Source organism: Mycteria americana, chromosome 9 (genome assembly GCF_035582795.1).
Source record: "Mycteria americana isolate JAX WOST 10 ecotype Jacksonville Zoo and Gardens chromosome 9, USCA_MyAme_1.0, whole genome shotgun sequence".
Classification (NCBI taxonomy): Eukaryota; Metazoa; Chordata; class Aves; order Ciconiiformes; family Ciconiidae; genus Mycteria; species Mycteria americana.
Window position 1 is genome coordinate 1,526,142 of NC_134373.1, and position 20,123 is coordinate 1,546,264.

The window sequence follows — 20,123 nt, forward strand, 5'->3', positions numbered from 1 at the left end:
ATTTATTTCAGTCTCAACAAGAATGGATCCATGTGTTTTCACTGTCATGGTCTTGATAGGCAAGAGAGCTTGTTACAATGCTTTACGGTGATGTGTTTGCTCACAATGCTCTCTCATGAGCATGTAAAGGACATGACTAGGCCATCTCCTCTGATTCTTAATTTATCTCAGTTTCCATGAATTTTCAGAGCTCCAGAAATTGCTATTAGTTGCCATATTCTTCCACCTGATTCCAGCTGCTTGCTAAACGGATTGGAGGTGGAGAGTGATCCTGGTGCTTCAAAGCTCACGGATGGGCATTTTGGTCCCCACCATCATCAAGAGGTGACAACAGCCCTGTGATCCCAATTTCCAAACCAACCCTACTCCCCTCTTGCTACAATATGCCCCAACCATCTCTGGCTCTGCTGCTGTTCCTCCTGCCTTTGTCACCATCCACACCAGTTGTGGCGAGCTCATGGCTCCCAGTGCATCAGCAGTTTTTGGCAGTGTCTAAAAGGGGGTGCTCCAGGGAGCTGCAGGGAAGAGGGTTATTAGCACTGCTCTTGAGACTCAATACATTGCTGAAAGAAGGATCTAATGTAACAAGGACTTGCTTTTCACTCTTATGCCCGTCCCCTACTTTAACAATATTTGAAAGTCCCTGCTGGTTTCGGTTCCACTCTGTGGGAAGCCTTGGGATTTTGCAGGTGTTAGGACAGTAGGAGTTTTAAAGCATTTTGCACTCTGTCTCTGCTCCTGTTGAAATCACCAGTCGAAATCTTGCTAACATCGCTGGGCTCAACACCGACTGCTTTGGAAAAATCCTACCTTTGTTTCAACAAATGCAGGTTGTGCTAAAAATGAGCGGAAAAGGTCCATTTCGCAGCTGCACCCCTTGCTTTGCAGCCGATGAGGGGGTGGCATGTGGCTCGCCTCCAGCTCTGGTTTCCAGCAGACAGGGATCTGGCTCAGCACACGGTACCAAACAGTGCTTCCGACCCCATGCCGAAACGCACCGTGGGGATGGACGTGAGTCGAGAAGCTCTGACCCTGCCGGCCCTGCAGGCGCTACCTCCTCGCCAAAGTGCCCCAGGAATGAGCAAAGTTGTGCGAAATGCAGAAGCAGCTCATAAACACCTGAGGTCCTTTTCAAAGGGCCGATATATAAACTGATGTATTACTGTTGCACAGTGGTATCTGTAATTTATTTCAAGTGACCAGCCTATAATTTGAATGTTATATGTCAATTCTGAATATCTTTTCATTTAATAAAAAAAATACAGCGCGTGAATATTTCTTGTCCTCAAAATAGAGCTTAGCTACGTCTCGCTACTTGACATAAGTCTCTTTAAGTTATCCCTGACACTATGCATATACAATGAAACATATACACAGCACGTATGGCCGTGGCTGTGAAACAGAATTTCCTCTGGCAGAATTTGCCTCTGGACAGATGTGGTTAAAGTCACCTTTCAGTCTGCCAGAGAAGATGGGTTCCTGCAGCCTCTGACTTCCCCAGGCAACGCAAAAAATTATAAGAAAGGCAGAACCGGGACCTGCGTTTCTGCATTATTCAACTTTGTATCCTCTCCCAGTTGCTGTTAGAAACGGCTGGTCAGTTTTTAAAGAATTTTTTTTTTTTTTTTAAAAACAAAATTAAATTTCCCATGGAAAAAGGTGGGTTTTTCCCCCCTGCGTTTTGATTCCAAAATTAGGAATGTAAAATCAGAAATCAGATACAAACAAAATTAACCTCAGTCGTTATTAAATATTTTCAGTTTGCTGTAAAATGGGTGTTTGGCTTCAGGAAATACAGGTATTGTGAAGGAAAACATTGCATTTATTTTTGGGGCAGGTACATTCGATTCCGTTTTTTTGTGAATTGCCTGACACCAGCAATTAAAATAGGAAAGATGATTGACATTTCCCTTGCAAAAGCTGCAATTTTCAAGCAGCTCGGCTCACTTTTGAAGTTGCTGCTTCATCTTTAACCTAGTGGAGGGACACGTTTAAGCCTGGCTTTATTTAGGGTCCCGCTTAATCCCGCGCTGAGCGTGGAGCGTGTGAAGACCCCGTGAGCTGCGGTACCGGGGTGGCAGGGACCTCACCGGGTTTTTATCTCTCACCGTGCACTGCGAGGAGTTTCCCTGAGCTCAGAGGAGCTGCTCAGGGGGAATAAAACCGAGCACATCAAATAAATTGCTGCAGGATCGGGCTCGCTGTGCGTAAAGCACTGTCGTAAGCAGTAATGCTTTCCAGGCTCGTGGCCTCAGCTAGCTGCAGCTATCCGCCGAGCATCTTTTTAACCTGTTTTGACTCCTGCAGTATTGACAGCATTGCTTCTAAAATGCAGTGTTTGGGGAGGAATATTTTCTTCTAATGTTTTTCTCCTCCTTGCAGTTTCTAAGTGGAAAGGACAGATGTTTATTTGCAAACCGGTGAAGAATACTGTGGCATTTTCCTTTTTTCTTTTTTCGCCTAGATGGTTTTTGGCACAGCTATGAAGTAATTTAAAAAAAAAAAAATATAATAGTCGCAAATGCTTAAAATTCTGCTGGTGTTGTGGTTCCCAGAGGGACCTCTCCCAAGTGCAGCCCCCATGTGCTGTTACCATGACAATCTCGCATTTTCCTCTAAACTCTGGCACGGCACATTCCACAAAATTTGCACAAAAAGTGTCTTTAATGTAAGCAAAATCTGGTCAGTCAGGCACTTAACGTCCTGTATCAATAAACATGCCGGTAGAGCTGACTTTCCCTTCTCAGGGAGAGCTGGAGGGTTTTTTTTAAATATATCAACGGAAGATCCCGAGGGCTGGTTTACATTGGAAGCAGGAAAGGGGGGAAGAGTGTATTTAGCTATTTGTTGTCTCTGCAAGGAGATACGCAATATGTACACATCCAAACAGGCTTATATCCACGTGCCTGCATTTATCTGGGCTTCCTCTTGTGAATATGAAACTTCAGGATCGCGGCGGTCCGCAAGCCTCGCCTTAAAGCGTTATGCCTCTATCTCTGCTGATAAGAGCGTTTCCTGTATTTAGGTGCGGTTTAAACAGAGCTTTCCATGAGAAATAAATGGTTGTTTCGTAGGGGTATGATTCCTCTGTCACGATAAAGCTCATTTGCAAAATATGCCATCCCATGTCCAAATGGCCAAAACTCAGTTCCCGATCCAAGCGTTTTCTCGGATGCCAAGCGAGCGGGTCCAGCAACAGTAATTACAGCAATATTCTGAGCCGAGCATTTGGGGACACCAGAATGTACTGAAACCTGTATTTATGTTCGACATATCATTTTAGATAAATTATCAGAGCGGCAGGTATGTTATTCAACTGCTATCTTATATTTTACGTATGATAAAGCATTTTTAAGTGCTTGGATGTCTTCTAGTGAAAGGTGTTGTGAAAGTGCAAGGTGTTGTGGTGTTGAATGTGAAATAAATGTGGTATTGAATGTGAAATGTGGTATTGAATGTGGTATTGAATGTGAAATAAAAATAAAGGGTGTTGTATTTTGGCTATTCCCTATAGGAGGCAGGGAGAGGAGAGTATTTTTATGTTAGAAATAATTTGTAATGTGGAAATAAAATGATGCTCTGTAGCAGCATAACAAAACAAAATTCCTTTGCAAGCTTCCTAGTAGAATATATATTTTTTTTATTTAATGGAGTTAATCCTTGTTTGTTTACCTTCTTGATTATATTAACCAGCAAGGTAGTGATTAAAGGCAGGAGTGTAGCTCATGCTAATTATATTTAAACCCCCTGAACCTGTTTCTTTTTAGTGAGGGATGATTACAATAAACACACCTGCACTATTTTACAAGCAGGCTGGGCCCTGGCTTGGGATACCACGCTGCTGGAAAAAGCCAGGACTTAACCCTCCTCGCGGACACCTTCGTACAAAGCGCTTTTCCCCAGCGATCCAGGAGCTGCTGCACGCAGGCACGCTGCATGGGTGAGGGTGCCGGCTGCGGGAGGAGGACAGCCTTGGCGGGACTGGAGCAAGCAGCTTGTTGGGTCTTGATTGGAAATTGATTAAACACTAGGATTAAATTCCCTATATCCCTCAGCGTGTAAAGCAAAGGCTAAGCGTGCTTATGTGCAAGCGTGTGTATGCTTACGTCGGCGTCTGTGCTGAGTGTGGCAGTCAACATCAACTGATCCTAAAGGACCCGTTTTGGTGTTAGCCTAAACCAGTACAAACCATTGGCCCTGCCAGTTTATACCCGTTCGGGAGCTGCTGCCTTGTTATCTTGGAGCATAAAACTATTCTCATAGAAACTAAATTCTCCTTCTGTGTGCTGGGTTTAGATTGATACGCGATGGATTTAAAGAAAAAATACTAGCAAAAGTTAATTCACCGCGGCAGAGTGGTTTTGGGAGATAACATCTTATATTCCTGCTGTTTAATTAAAACCAGATTTTTATTTGCTATACCTTTTAATTAAAGAGGAACAAGATATTTGCCCTTCTAAGGCATCTGGTTGAGTTTATGGAATCTGGGGGGGTGGGAGGGGGTGTTGTTTTTCTTTTTAGTTTGAGATTCAAATGCACCAATCTGCTCCACCACAGTTTTTATCTAAGGGAGGCTAGACAGCTTTCTCCTCAACTCTGGAGGCAGGGAGACAGCCACAACCATGAAATTCCCCTCCGGATTCAAGCTGATCTGCTCACAAAGCAGGGGGAAAAAAAAAAAAGCCCTCCCTGCAGCTGTGAACTTGAGCTAGCAATAAGTAGCAAGGTAATAGAAATCACAAAGAAAAAGAAGAGGGGAAAAAAAGTATTTGAGTAAGCCAAAAATCACTTCCATCGCTGTTTATTCAGGGTCTTAAATTTATTTAAGCAATGAGAGAGTATTTTTAAAAGTATTTATTTTGCATTCATGTGCTAGTGAAGAATTAAAACAAATTCCCTGAATACTTATTCAATGCAGTTTTCTAACTACTTTTTATTGCTTTGAAAAGATCAGTACTTGTATTAGTTAGGAATTTGGTCTCACTCCTAACTATTTCTGCTAAACACCTTCAGAAGAGAGGGTGCTCAGCTCTTCCTTAGGTAATGTTTAGTTATATGAACTCTCTCAAAAGATAAGGGCAGCACATTTTAACATCAAAATAACCAAGGTTAAGATCGCTACAAATTTCACTTGAATGTTCCAAAAGCAAATTATTTTGATAGGGTGAAATTCTTCCTCTACGGCATTTAAGATACCTTGAAAGTTGGTAATTTCTAATTTTTTTTTTTTAATCAGCAAAACCTTAAATGGTTTGCCAACTTCCTTCACTGATTTAATTTTGCAGTTTTATAGGATTGTTAAGCTACTATTGATTTTTAACATTATTAATTCAATTCACTGGGAAGATACCAACCACGTATTACTTTCATTTTGCAAAGCAGTTCAGTTTCAGTGCTGGCTCGGAGTCGCGTGTTTTGCTGATGTTTTACCCCATGGAGAATAGCTTGGCTGTTGAAGAGCTGCACCGGGATCAGTTCACGAAGATGTAAGAGTCAGTAGAAGAATATAATGTGGAAAAGGAAAATAAAGCTATTGAAAGACCTTTTCTGGTTTTTGTTTGGCTTGAGGATTTTTCACCCCCTGGAAGCAGATCCATCATTCTGCTGGGGCAGTGTAATGTTTCTAAGCCTGAAGTTTTCGTACCGTCACGATGCTGCAGAAATCCTAGCCCGTGGTGTCAGAAGGAGAGTTGGATAGTGTCTATTGGAAACTTACTGATAATATGGAATTACCTTCCTGGAAAAGGTTGATTTACGAGTGCAGCACATGTTTCAATAGCAGAAAGGAAAACTGATAAGCTACTCAATGTAAGGTGTTGATCCATCGAAATGCAGGAGTCTATCCTTTGTACTAATACCCGCTGAAACCGGCTCAACCTAAGCACACGCTTATATTTAAGCATGTACTTCATCATTTTCCTGGGCTGCTGGAGTGAGATTAAAGAGCAGAAATGCTGCAAACCAGTCTGTTCGATGGGCAAAAATCTGCGCAAAGGCTTGTGCTAGCTGGGAAAGTCTGCCTCGCTATCGCAAGCCCGCTATTGCAAACATCTTGTTGCATCGCCCAAGACTCTTAAATACGGTGGTGACTTTGGGTAGGTTGGTGTGTACCTCCGCAGGAGGAGGAAAATATAGGATGAGGGAAATGAGTACAGTGATAGAAATATCCGCTGTGATTTAGACAGCGTGAGGAGAGAGGCGCTTGCAGCAGGGGGTGTGCAAGTCGAAAACCTTGGGAATTGCGGGTCTGAAATGCAGGTATCTGAATAATGAGAGGATTTGATGTTTGTTGAAAACCAGGTCTCAGATTAGCTCACTGGCTGGGTCTAGTGCTATAACATCCAATAAAGGTTGCTACAGTTCATATAACTTTATTGTCCTCCGGAGAACTGTGTAAATGTTAGCTTGGGAAATCTCTCTTGCACGCTCAAGCAGGATGCGTGTGTGCGTGCACGCCTGCGTGCAGTTCAGCGTAGGGGGTATCGAGATCAGGTTCCCCTCTGAGGAGCTTTGTGGCCATTTAGCAAAAGTCCCTCTCTGGGAATCCCAACTTAAATCTCACTCCATGACCTAGGAAATGGGTTTTTGATAAGCCTCACCTGTGAGCATGACTTGTTGCTGGAGGGGCAGGCGAGAGGGAAATCTGCCGGGCACTGAAACACTGTGAAAACACTTGCTGCAAGGAAAGGTCTACCAAGCTGATGTCACTTGATGGCTGATAATAATTGCTGATCTCTGTATGTGAAGTTTTATTATTCCCTCTTCTCCTATCCCACATTTCCAAGAGACAAGGACACATACACAAGCCTGTGTGCGCACTCCAAACAGCCAAACCTGTGATTGCCCTTCCCATTGCTTCACTCCATTTTCTTCTGCATACAGCAGTGTCTAACGGGAACTGCTTGGGCTAAAATTTTCCATGCTCGGTGTCTGCCTCAGCTTGATTATTTTTGGAAAGTGCTTTTGGAGGAGATGGCTTAGCCATTCGCGAGACTGTGATGAGAGAAAGAGGCGTCTCGCCGCAGGGCAGGCAGACTCCAGGACCAAAGCAGGGTGCACAGGGAATGGTGCGCTGCTTCCTGGGGACCTTCAAGATCAGTGGATGCTCTGCCTGTAGGCTTTGTGTGCCAGCTCATGTCATCTTGGCTCTCCCGGGTGCTGTGCAAGTACTATACCGATGTTTCTGAGCACTCAGACACTGCAGACAGGAGCACTGTGATGCTAAATAATCTTTCAGGCTCTTTCTCTATGCAAGGTTTGCAAATAAAGACTCGGAGAGAGGGCAGAAAGATGCATAAAAATGGCTTCAGAAAGATAAAACACATGGGATTTGGTTGAAGTGAAGAGGCATAAACCATAATCTAATTGCAGAGATAGATAACTATGCATACGCTTTATCTGTATTTTTTTAACAGCTATTTCTGTTCGCTACGTTGCCCGAGGTGATTCGCTTTGCTGGGGCTGAGCTGGAGCAGGGATGCTCGCAGGGGTCATCCTCTGCTTCTGGAAGAGCGAGATTTTAATCCTGTACCACGAGAGGGCACTGCCTGCAGCTGGATTTCCCTCCGCTCAAACACCCTCCCGGTATGCGGGCTTTGATTGTTAGTGCAAAATAATATCTGATTTTATTCCCTCCCCCGCCTCCCTTTTCCCCTCTCCTGGCAAGAAATTACCTTTGAGATGGGAATCGCTTTGGCTCTGGTGTTTCCCTGTTCAAATGCACTCGGACTTAAGCAAACAGACTGGGTGGGAGTGGGAGTCATCTAAAATTAGACACAGTGGTTGTAATTGCACTTTGTTCCCACAAAAGGAGCTGATGTGGCTTGGGAGGCTCTCCCCAAAGGTCAGGGCTTGCTGGTAACCCCTATGGCAATATTCCGTGTCCATACACATGGATTTATTGCGAGTACCCAGTTGGGAAAGGAGGGCAATGTGTTGGATTGTTGTTAAGGGGACTTCCACAAGGCATTTAGGATGCTGACTATGTATATTTAACCTCCTCTTGAAAGCCAGTACAGACTGCCTGTTTGCCTCCATACGTGTGCAAACTGACTACGTTGCTCCAAGGAGTGTCCACAGGGAGAGTCCAAGGTCCTGCTTTGACCAAGGAGTTGGCCCTGGCCAAGCTCCTCTATGGCCATGCAAAGGGAACAGGCTCCTTGCCTCCCTCCCAAAGTCTGACCTAGGAGCAAACAGCTTCTGCTGCAGATCCCAAGGCCCCACAAGACAACAGTACCTATAAGAAACCCTCAGGCTGTTCTAATTTCCTCCTGCTGTTTCCTCGGGCAAGCTTCCTGAGTCATATCCCATGCCTTTACACCAGCCCTTGCTTGACACAGTGAGAGCATGGCCCACAGCCCAGGAAATCCTGCACAAAATGAAGGTTGGTTGTTTTGAAGGTGAATGAAGGGCCAGTCATGTGAATAACACGTCAGCTGTTGGGCCAAGAAAGCGGCCAGTGAAGCCAGGTAAGAAATACAAATTGCTAATAGCAGACCTGCTGCTTCTTCTACTTCACCGGCTGGTTTTACGTGGACTGAGATTCACATGCAGAGACCTGCAAAGCTGTACAAGCACAATATAGGAACTGCCACCAGCCACCATACGGCACCAGCTCTGGCTGCCATCCCACCTGCAAATAGATCCAGGGCAGACCATGGTGGTAGCACTCTCAGGTCTAGGGAGTTTCAGCATGAGAGGTACAGAGAAACTTTATTCTTCTCTGCAACAGGAAGGCAGGGAAGAAAAGACTACCTGGGAGCTCCTTTGTTGACTGCCCTGCTCCCAAGGTACTAAACGTTCCCATTATTTGAGGAAAAATATTGTGTTTCCTTACCAACTGATGCTCAGCATGCGAAAAGGGACTGGCGTGAAGACACGGTGCTTGGTGTTTGGCTCAGGGCAGAGTTTTAACACATCCGTTCCCTGCAGTTCAGCCTCCTCCTCCTAAACAGATCTAGCAGGGTGTGTATGGTTGTATGAGCAGAGACAGCTACAGCCTGGGGTAATCCGTCATCATGACGACAGCTGTGGAGCCATGTCGACCTTCAGAGATTGTTACCCATGTGCAAACTGGAACCAGCCACTATGGCTGATCTTGCACTGCTGGAGTGAGATTTGGGAAGACAGCCATGAAGTGCAGCAGGATGATGTGCAGGACTGTGTGCAAAGCCAGTGTAAGGCCATCTCCTCTCATCCACCAGGAATGAGGCTGTGATAGGGGCCGTGTTCTCCAGACAGCTTTACAGAATGCAGCTAACACTGTGGAATCTCTTCTGCGTGAAATGGTGGCTGGCTACTGAAATGCGATAAAAAACATCATTGTGTAGTTGAGCTGTTTCTTCACGCTGTGAGATTTTGCCTATTAAGACCGTGTCTTTCTTCATAACAAAATGTTGTGGTGCCACAACACTTTGGTGTTGGGGTCTAGCCTCCTTTCGAAGTCCCTGAAAAAATTTCAGCACAGTCAACCAGACATTTGATGAGTACCTTGCAAAGTGTCCAATTTCTGTACAGGCAGTATGGGAGTGACCCTGAGAGGGTTCTCTTTAAATCAGGGCTGTGGGTTACTGGAAGGCAGGCCTGCCTCTCATTAATTTTCAAATCTTGAACACCACAGGTCAAGTAGCTTGTGAATCACAAGATCTTCAGTGGCCAAGCTCTGGCACCACTTAAGAAGCAATATGAAGTTGTCCAATTACTTGTCCAGTCTTGTTTCAGGTGAAACATGAAAGTCCTTTTTCCATGCTGGCATAGTAGGGCTCTTGGAAATGAACCTTGCTACTGTGGGTCTGTGGCAAAAAAAGGAAAAGCAAATTGTCCTTTCACTCCCAGGTCTGCCCTTTAAAGAAATTAGAATGCCCTCTCAAAAGAACAACTTCTTTCTATACAATGGGGATGTGATTTCTTTTGTTCCAGGGTTTCCAAGTTGATGAAGGAGAATGATGGTGTATTGTTTCAGAAAGGGTCAGTAGTTTAGTTCTGGAGGAAGGAAGGTGTAACAAATCATTCTCACTTTTCTTGGCAAGGACCCTGGTGAGCTGGAAGCAGGGACCGTGTTTCACATGAACAATTCTTCTGCTGTTGATGGGCCCCTAAGCTGGTCCTCAGAGGTTGCAATACGAGGGTACCATTCTTCAGCACCTCCTGGCTTCTTTCCATAGGAGGTTTGGCCATTGACTTTCTGTTGAGAGGACCCTGCTGCTTTGTTAGAGGACAAGGGAAAAGCAGAGCTGATCCGTGCTGCGTTGCAAAGGAAGCAGAACTGAAAAGACCAGGAAGGGGGGAGCCTGACTCTCAAACCAGGAAGGTCATTGAGAGCTGCTTTGAAAGTCAGTGTCCTCCTTTGGGAACACGCTGATGGAACTGCGGAGCCTCGCATAGGCCTCCACCTTCATAAAGTCATCTTAAAATCTTGATCTCTGCTAAGGTGTAATCTACTGTGTATGGGCTGCTGTACAATTAGGTTGTGTGTGTGTATAACAGAATCTGTATAATTTATGGGAACTCTGTAGTTGTTATTCCTGGGATAAAATTTCAGGGGTCAGGAGGTGAGATGAAGAAACAGAAAAATGAAGGTAAATACCAGAAGTAGTTCCCTGGCAGAGAATCACATTGTGCTGCCAATCAAGCCTGTTGACAGGAGACCAGAAAACTGGGCAAACTGCTATCAAGCGTGACACAGGGAACGAGCCAGAACTGGCAGGAGAGAAGATGGGTGGACATGGAGCACAGCAATTACCCTGGATTGACGTGGAGTATAAATGTAGTGCACAGAAACCACTGCCCCCCGGGTCTTTCTGCCTTATAGTTCACTTCCAGGAGCTGAAGTTCAGTCAGAAAAAGGAAGGCTTCTTTAAGAACAAAAGTGCCCAGACCTGGAGCTATTCAGGAAGGGCTGCCCTGGAAAAAAAATCCCTGAAAAGCCAATTTGCCTTTGTACCATTCAGCAGGAAAAGGGCCATAGCACAGGCTGGGCTTCCTTCGGCCAGAGAGAGCTGATACCCTCTTCATTTGCTTTTATTCATTCCAAATGAATGGGATCATCAGAGAGGATGAGACAGAGACTGATCTGATGGCATGACACGTTCACCACCTTACCAGCCAGTTGCATCCAAATGATTTAGCAAGACAACGCCCAAGAAGCATCCTTTGGTTTAGCACCTTTGGCTGGTGCATCAGCTGTAACAGCCTGTCAGAATCCAGGTAGCTTGGGGAGGGCAGACAGAGGTGGACTGTCCCCTCTGGCTAGCATAAATCAAATGTGGCTGCACTGGAGGCGATGGAACGATACTGGTGTCAAAGCAGAGTGTGCGTGAGGAGAAACAGCTTCATCAGTTTTAATGGTGGCAATAAATGTATTGACTCCTACTTACTGACTCAAGAGCCCAGGATTAGTGTTTTAACTCCCGAAAGGAACATTTTTATTTCTGGTTTTGACTTCAACCCAAACCCCAATCCTTACATATCCTGCTGCAGGATTTATTGGCTACAGTTTTTCCAAGCTTAGAGTCATCATCAAATTCCAGCAGCCTGTTCCTCAAAGTCATGCCTTGTGCAATGATTCCTTGACAGCAGCAGTGATAAGTGGGAGTGCCTCTGCAGCAGGGCGTTTCACAGAGCTTGCCAGCCTGCAGACCACAGGCCAGCTGCACTCAAACAGCTGGCAAGTCCCGTAGGAGCTCCATGGTGGCGTTGGTGGAACCGGGCTGGAGAAAGCTCAGCAGATATTTCTGTCTTTCCTGGCATCGCTGTTTGAGCATGGAGCATCATTGGTGGGAGTCTACATATCAGAGGAAGACTTCAGCTTTAGCTGACAGCTACAGCTAAAGCCTTCCTTAGCTGGAGTCAGCACATGGAGGAAAATCTCTTTGTTCCAGGACAATTCTTCCTGCTTTTGTCATTAGGATGCTTTTGGTACTAATGTAATCTCCAGATTAGTTGTCGGTCCACAGCAAGAAGTGCACGAACCTGAGAGATTGCCCGACATTACCCTTATAAGAGTGTGCTTTCCTGCTGCTACTGCACACACCCAGCCTGCTTCAGAAGTCATTATCTAGGATATCTAGGCTGGAGCAAAGGGCAAAGAAAGATATTTCTGCTTGTAACCAGGTGCCTGCAGCCGATGTTTATTTGTTTCATAACGTGGCATTATATCGCCTTGTGTCCAGCACAGACCTCTGCTGCAGTGTAAAGCAAAGCAAGGCAGATAGTCCAGTCTGTGGTACCATGGAAACGGGGGTATCTGGAGCCAGGGATTTTGGTCACCCAAAATTAGCTTGGTGTGAAGGACCTTTTATAACAGATACGTGGCCAATTGGAGGCTATTCCACCACTAGCCATGACAACACTAGAGAGGCAGTTATTGCTCCCTGATGACGACGGTGTGTGACCTGTGGGGTCTGTCTGAAAGCGTCTTGGAGGGATGAGTCACAGGTCCCTGTTGCCATCAATAAGGGCCTTGGAGAAATATACATCCTGATGAAAACTTGCAGAAAGTTCTGTTGGGTCCATTTGGACACTTTCTAAATAGCTGGCTTGATTCAGCCCTCCCCTTCCCATGTTGACACAGATCGTGCCATTTTTGCAGACACAGGATGGTAGTGTTATCTCAGGAGATGGGGACATGCAGATCTTTGCATTTCTCATTGGTGCAGAGCTGTAGGCGGGCAACCAAACTGCATAGATGGCTGACCATCACGCCTTGGCCTGTTGAAAGAACTTCCTCTGGCCAAAGGTGCTGTGGCCTGTGGCATCAGGACAGCCTGCCACCCTTGGTCTGCTGTGGAAAGGCTTGTCCAGCTTTGGAAAAAGAGTACATGGCTATTCCTGCCCCTGCATGCCTCAGTGAAAGTGTGGGTCCTGGGTTACTGAGTGTGACTCTGAGATAGGTATGGAGGTCTCTCAGCCCTGGGAGGATGTCTGTGGTCCCACTGATGGCACTGAGCCTGCCCTAATCACATCGCCACCTAAGGAAGGTGGCGATGTGACCACTGCTCCCAGGAGTGCTGCAGAGCTTAGAGGTGATGGGCAGGATGGTTTCATTTTCTTTAGGTCCCGGCCAGGTGCTGGGGGATCCTGGACCCAAGCACCAAGGCATCTCTGACCACCCATCACTGCTAGCCAGTGACGCTTGTGTCACCTTCACTGACACAGAGGATCAGCATTGCCAGAGCAGGTGGGAGGGAGGGAGAGTGTCAGGGTGGCTTTTTCTTGGTTAGTGTGCTGTGCTCCTTTACAAAGGGTCAAGCAGTCCCTCTGGAAAGAGATGGAGAAAGCCTCCTTTTATTTGCCTCTGTCCTGCTATTTAAGAGTTAAGAGTTTGAATTCATGGTTGTATAAGCCCTACTCTTTGATGAAAGATTAAGGAGCATCTCCCTCAGAGCAGTGGCCTCCTCTGGGTGCCATCACACGTACTTTCCTAGAAGAAAACCCAGCCCCCTGCTTCTGTCTCACTGCCAGGCAAACCTGGACGGTATTATTTTCCCACCCTTTCATGAGTACAGAGGCCACCAGTGAGCAGTTGTGGGCCAGGAGGGAGGATAGTGTGGAGATCCCCCATGCCCATCACTTGTCCTGCTGGCCTTGCACAGGGGCCTCTCAAGGCTTGTGGGTCCTGTGGATCTCCTCATATTGCTTTCATGTGAGCGGGTAGTCACTAGGGATTTAAAGTACCTCTCACCCTCACCACCTCTGCTAAGCTCGGACTGTGAGGTGAGCTGAAGCAGGATGATAGCACAGACCTAGGTCTTTCAGGATGCAGAAAGGTAGACTCATATCCAAAAGACCAAGCCAAGCATTGGGAGTGCTGCACTGATACGCTGTACGTATTGTGTGGCCCCATCTGGAGCGCTTTACCATTGCAGGAAAAAGAGAGGTGGCTTCAGTATTACCAGCATTGCAACCCAACTACAGGTCCCATCTGGGTTCCTGTGTGTGAGGCGTTGGCCAAGGGCACACAACGAAGCACTTGTGGGCTTGGAGGGACTGTCAGGAAAACAGAGGAGCAAGAGGAGAGTGGATCAACGCATCAGTGACATGCCCCAAGTCATGCAGATAAGGTAGAAACAGGATCCTCAGCCACATGCCCTGATTTCCCAGCCAGGTCTGTGCCTGCAGGACCTGCTGTGTTTCTTAGCAAAGGAGAGTGACAGATTTGGAAAAAACAATTATTTCATATTTTAGAGATTGTAGAGATTTATATTATTTACTTATTCAAGTAAAATCCAGTAGGTATTTTTGTGGTGGGTTTTTGGGTTGGTTATTTTTTTTGTTGTTTTTAAACCAAAATAGTAGGGAAGTAGGTAAAAGTGGAAAACTGCATTTTCAGGGGTTTTTTTAAGGTTTTTACCTTTTCAGGCACTGTTTCCTGTAAAAATTCATCCAAGTGTCTTTAAGTGGGTGAAAAAGCAAAGACAGTCAAAAGTTTGAGATGAAATGTTTTATTCTAAATTGACTGAAATACACTGTTGCATCTGACATGAAATTCCTTCTTTTGTTTTGACAGAAAAATTGGAAAGGTAAAAAGGTTCTTTTCAGTTTTCCCCTCAAAAACCCCTCTTCGTTTTTGCTTCCACCCAAAACCATCAGTTTCTGACATGGTTTTGCTTTGTAGACATCAAAGCTATGAGGAGAACTAATGAGTATGTTAAAAGAAATAAGTTCTCTTTTATCTAGATCTAGCGTCCTACCTGGTAAGAAATGCCGTGATAAAGTACATTAAGGCAGAATGGTTTCAGATCTCTGAGTGCGCTAGCAGGGTGTTAGAGAAGTGTGCAAGATGTATGATAGATCTTTACCAAAAAGTTGATTCAGAGCTTTTACAGTATAGGACTAACAGGGGAAAAAAATGCATTCAACAGACAAACACAATGTTAGCTTTAGGGTACGCTCAGGTAATATGGGAGAATTATGTCAGAAACAGCTATAGGCTTTTCTTCATGGTTTTATTTTTGCTAATATGAAAACCCTCATTGTTGCCATGGGGTACAGAACAGGACGGCTATTCTGTGAAAACAACTCTTTGGTAATCGTTTTCCAAGTGTGAACGCACTGCTTTGCCTCTCAATTTTGTTGCAGGGGGTACGTGGGTGACATTTCGTGTTGGAAGAGTTTATCAGAGCCTTCCTGATTGTTGCTGGAGCAGCATCAGGTCGCTGGCATTTGCTCAAAAAAATCACAAACCAGGAACATTATTGTAAAAATGTCATAAGCCAGCTGCTGTCTTTGCACGAGCATTCAAGCTGACATGTACAAGGGGCGTAGAGTGCCTAAGTGCTAGCAGTTGTCAGCCTTTCTATACCAAAATGCCTTGGACTCAGACCTCCCAAAGTTGTCATGTTGGGAGGAAGGCATGAGAAATTTTGGAGATACACACAGACAGAAAGACCTGTGTCTCACTTCCTGAAAACTGGGCCTTTCATGGTCTCTGTGCTCTAAATCACTGGTGACTTTTACAGTTATGGCCCTGGACATCTTAAGCCAAGCAATAGGTTGCAACAGGTGGTGCTTAGTTTTTCCTTGTGATCAGGGGTAGGTTTTCCCACGCGCTGGAAATGTGATTTGGACACAGTTCTCATTCAGTGGAAGAGAAACTGTTGTTGCTGTGATTGTAATGACACTGATTTTTAAACTGTTCTGTTATTTTCATGCAAGAGAGTCCACACATGTGTGAGAAACTAGAAGAAAGAGAAGCAGAAGGTCCTACACAGCAATCAATTAACATCAAAAGAGGCTGGATGCTGGACATGCAGAGAGAAAGTGATCTGTGACAATAAGTAAAGTTGTAAGTGCCATGCTTTTGCTTGTAGCACTGAGAATTTAACAGCCGGTACCCAGCAGTCAGGTCATCAGGTTTTGCAATATGCTGCCTTTAAAGATCTTTCTTTTGGGTACCGCTTAATCCCACTTTACCCAAGACAGGCGGGCTGTCAGATCTGCACAGAACAGAAGGGAGAAAGGAAAACAAAGTAAAGACATACCACATGAATTTAAAAACATTTAAATTAGCTTTTAACAAGTCAACTATTCAGCCTCTCCAGAAAAGCAGCCTCATTCATTTATATCTTTCCAAGTGGAGCTCTTCAGAAATATTAGTTAACTAAAAGCCTGACAGAAGATGTGATACCTATGAGAGCCATTTGCGTTGTTTTAAAACCTGTTTATCTATTAAAGGTGGAGGCAGCTGGAAAATAAAATATAAATGTTCTCTGTAGTCAAGAGAGGTGTGATCAGGATTCATTTTCCCGGTCATGTAGCTAATGGAAATTAATAGGAAAGGAGAAAAGACTTAATTAACTTTTTCTTTAAAGTAAACTGAATGCTTTTTCCCTGTAGGCTTTGTCCCTTTGACACTTTCCTGTGAAATGAAAGGGGAATATTCTTTGGAACGACTTTCCTCTACTTATGCTGCACTTTTTGAAGGGTGATATGCTTCTAGGCTCATTTCCAAAAAGTGTCAAAATCCAAAGGAACTTACACTGCAAAGGGACGGAGTTAGAAAGGTAGTTAATTACCTTATAATGCAAAGTGCCAGGAACTACTGAAAATCCCCCTCTGCTCCTCCCTGCATTGCTAAGTAACACAAAACCTGCTGCTTTCTAGCTGAGACTTGAGGCCCTGTGTTGGGCACATGGGCAATGTCCCGTCTTCACCATACTATGGACTGATGAAGCAACATATTCTGGTGAAAGCAAGCACAAAGTTCAATCCCACGTAAGTCAGGAGTAAGTACAAGCCAAGTAGAAAACAGAATAACAGTCCTTCACTTTAAGATAGAAATAATTATATAAGAATGCAAATTGCAAATAGGCGTTTGCTCCCCTATAGTTTGAAACAAACCTGGAATTTGAGTGCAGTGTCATGTGTATCCCGGTTTTCAGTGTCAAACTGTAATATTTCTGAGAAACTCTTGGTTACTTGAACATATGTATTTTAAGAAATGAGATTCTGTTTATGTTCAAAGCCATGTGTTTTTCTCAGTCAGGTACAAGCTAAAGAAAACTTCTAAAGAAAATAAAGAAAAACTCTACAGGCTCCATCAGCTTGCATGACAAAAGATCAACTTTGAGAGAATCAAAAAAAAGTCTAAAAATGTATTCTGAGAGTTAACAAAATCTTTAATCTTGTTTGTAAAAGGAACCACTCCCATGAGCTTAGTAAGTTGTTCTTTTCTCTTTTTTCTTTTAAGAAAAAGATCCTTAAAGTCAGAAGACAAGGTTGGATTTTTTTATTGAGACGTTACTTAGCTACTCCTTTTATAAGGAGTTGTCAGAGCCATTTGAACGCGACAAGTGGCTGTCCAAAAGCGATCGGACCGATTCACTCCCACTGGCAACCCAAAGCATCGCTGTGATCCCCGCAAATACAACCCTTCGCTCACTCACCGCTTGTGTTCCAGGTTGCCCGCTGCTGGCTTTGCAAACCGCTCTTCAGGCACTGCTCCACGTAGGATTTGGGATCGCACCCGGAGAGGAGGACCTCGCCGAGGAGAGCGATGTAGGCAATGGCCAGCCGGAGCGTGTCGATTTTGGAGAGGCGCCTCTCGTACGGGAAGGTGGGTACGTGGCCCCTGAGCTCCTGGAAGGCCGAGTTGATGCTGAGCATCCTCTTCCTCTCGCGGAGGTTGGCGGCGTGCCGCTGGCGGCGGCCGGCGGGCGGCGGGGAGCTGTCCACTTCAGCACCCCCCGCCCGCCCCGCCGCTCCGCCCGCCGCCTCCCCCGGGGCGGGCGGGCCAGCCGGGGAGGGCCACGGGGAGAAGGGGTCTGCCAGGGAGCAGCCGTCCAGGAGGAAGTCGTCCAGCTGAGCGCTGGGATCTGCCTGGTCCCAGAAGGGAAATTCGGGAGCGGAGTCTTCCGGCTCGAAGCTGTAACGAAGCTCCTCCATCCTCTCTGCCAGCCTGAAGCAACTAACGGAACTATCTACAACTTCAGACTGAACTGATTATCAGGAGAATCAGAGTCCAATTTCATTCATGCCCCCCACCCCAAAAAATATCGGGGGCAGAGAGTCCTGGTTGCGTCCTTGAGGAAGGCTATCGCAAAAGTTTCCCCAGTGCAAATCCGAGTGGGACTCATGATTTAAATACTTCGTGGCTCCTCAGCAGGGGAACGATCCTATTCTTCTCCACTCAAAACTAATTAGTACACGTGCTTCTCTTTTTATTAGCCGTTGACTACAAAACAGTATGAATGAATGTAACAGCAGAGAATGAATTTTCTCTTGGCTTTCTCCTGGAAAATACATTGAAGCAGTTATTGAGTTCTTCCAGAAGTTCGGTCTCTCCACTTGCTATTTAGAGTAGGGTTCACACAGGGATTTTGTTGTCATTGTTGCTGGTTTTGGTTAGGAGTGGTTGGAGGAAGAAATAAAATACAGTCCTTTATCTCTTTGGTAAAGTGTTAATAGCCCCACATTCTCCTATGGCTGGACAAACAAAACGCTATTATAATGCTGTCAGAAACACATGATTCTGCCCTCTTGGACAGCAGAAGCTAGTGGCATCTTCTGTACTTCTAGCAAGAGAATGGTTGGGATAAAGATGTGGGATGCACTGCTGTGTTAAATTGGAACACAACGGTACCTCGTATTAAGTAAGCCAACACCACCTCATTTGGTTACTGCATTTTCTGATGCACAGTTGAATTACACATTTTGTGGGCAATGCGGACATTCGGTGCTCTGACTCAGACCATAGTAAGCACTGGAAAATAACAGCAGCTGTAATAACCACAATGGGTGCAGTCCTAGAATGTTGGACCAGGTGGGCCACATCTTGACATATGCTGGAAACTGGGAGAGTAACAGGTGTCCAGCATCCTTGTGATGCTGGACAAATGGGGTGGAAAGTGTTAAGCACCACCAGAACTTTAAAGCAAGTGCATAATATACGTGAGTGCTTCAGTCTCTTTGATTTCCACAATACTTAAGTCAATGTTTAAATTCATTCAGTAGTTTAAGTGATATTTTAAGGACTTAAATGAATAGAGTGGAAACATGTTTTAAGTTAGACAAAGCCTAAATACTTCCCTGAGGCATGTCATAAAGAACTTTTATCAAGGCACTTAATCAAATGCTTGACTTCATGCACAGACTCAAGTCCTGCTGCTGTGTGAAGTTTCAAGAGATGTCTGCTGTGAAGTTTATGAGCCACAGACAGCTTCCTGATAGGACAGCTGAAAGCACAAATCTCAATAGCTTCAGACAAAGAGCCAGAGAGCAGAAAATGACCTGCATTTTCAATGGATCCGAAAGGATGATCAGGTCCTCCATCTAACAATGACTTAGGAGACAGTCCTGGTAGCTTTGCCCTGTGAAGAGAGGGATTTATTTTAAGATAAGGCATAGGCTATTAATGACTCTTCTTAGTAACCTGGGATTTTGTCTTGTGGCAATTCTACCTGCTCCAGGAAGTTTAAGCCAACAGAAAACAGGCTGCAGGAAAGACTTTTACAAAGAGTAGATGTGAGAAGGTTGCAGTGTATGAAACGCTAGGACTACCTTTTTTCTTCTTGTTGTGCAAATTGAACAAGAAACCCATTATCTGTAAATCTGCTTGAAAAAGGAAATTACCAAGTGTGACAATACAGGGCAAATAGCAGTTAAATAATGCGAATGTGTCTTGCTTTCTCTGGTCAGCTCAGGGCACAAATTTTGTACTCGTTTTGTGCAAAGTAAATCATTTGTCACGATACCAACATACCCAACAACAAAATCTTGGTATTGTGAAAGTCCATAGTGACAGACAGCTTCTGCTCCAGATGAATCCCAACAAAGGACAAGGCAGCTGGCTACAGGGCAGGAGGGGATGCGGGAGGGGTGAAAGGAATGGCCACAGTTACAGGTGGCAGAGCTGAGACTTGAACTTGGGCCAACCAATGTGGAGTTCATTCTGCAATGGTTTCTTTTAAATCGTATCACTGTATTTCCCAGTGTCGTGTACAAGCAACGTTCCCAAAAGAAACACCTTACTACAGTCCCCATGCTTGGCAGTGGGGCTGCGTGTCTGATCCTAGCAGTCCCTTCTACACCCTTGTAAGCAGATTTGGGCTCAGCGATGCAGAAAACAGGTAGCAGAAAAGCCTTCCCGCCTGAGCTCCCTACCTCTGCACGCTGCACCACCTCTA

At 45.1% G+C, this 20,123-nt stretch overlaps 1 protein-coding gene across 1 annotated transcript; it reads right to left on the reverse strand.

Annotated features, from left to right (window-relative positions):
• Positions 1–15,897: 15,897 nt before the first annotated feature.
• LOC142414409 (helix-loop-helix protein 13-like) lies at positions 15,898–17,883 on the reverse strand. The gene is made up of 2 exons (XM_075511611.1): positions 17,385–17,883; positions 15,898–15,935 (listed from the first exon to the last, which is right to left on the reverse strand). The coding sequence occupies exons 1-2, from the start codon at positions 17,881–17,883 to the stop codon at positions 15,898–15,900; spliced, it is 537 nt and encodes a 178-aa protein (XP_075367726.1).
• Between the last annotated feature and the right edge of the window lie 2,240 nt (positions 17,884–20,123).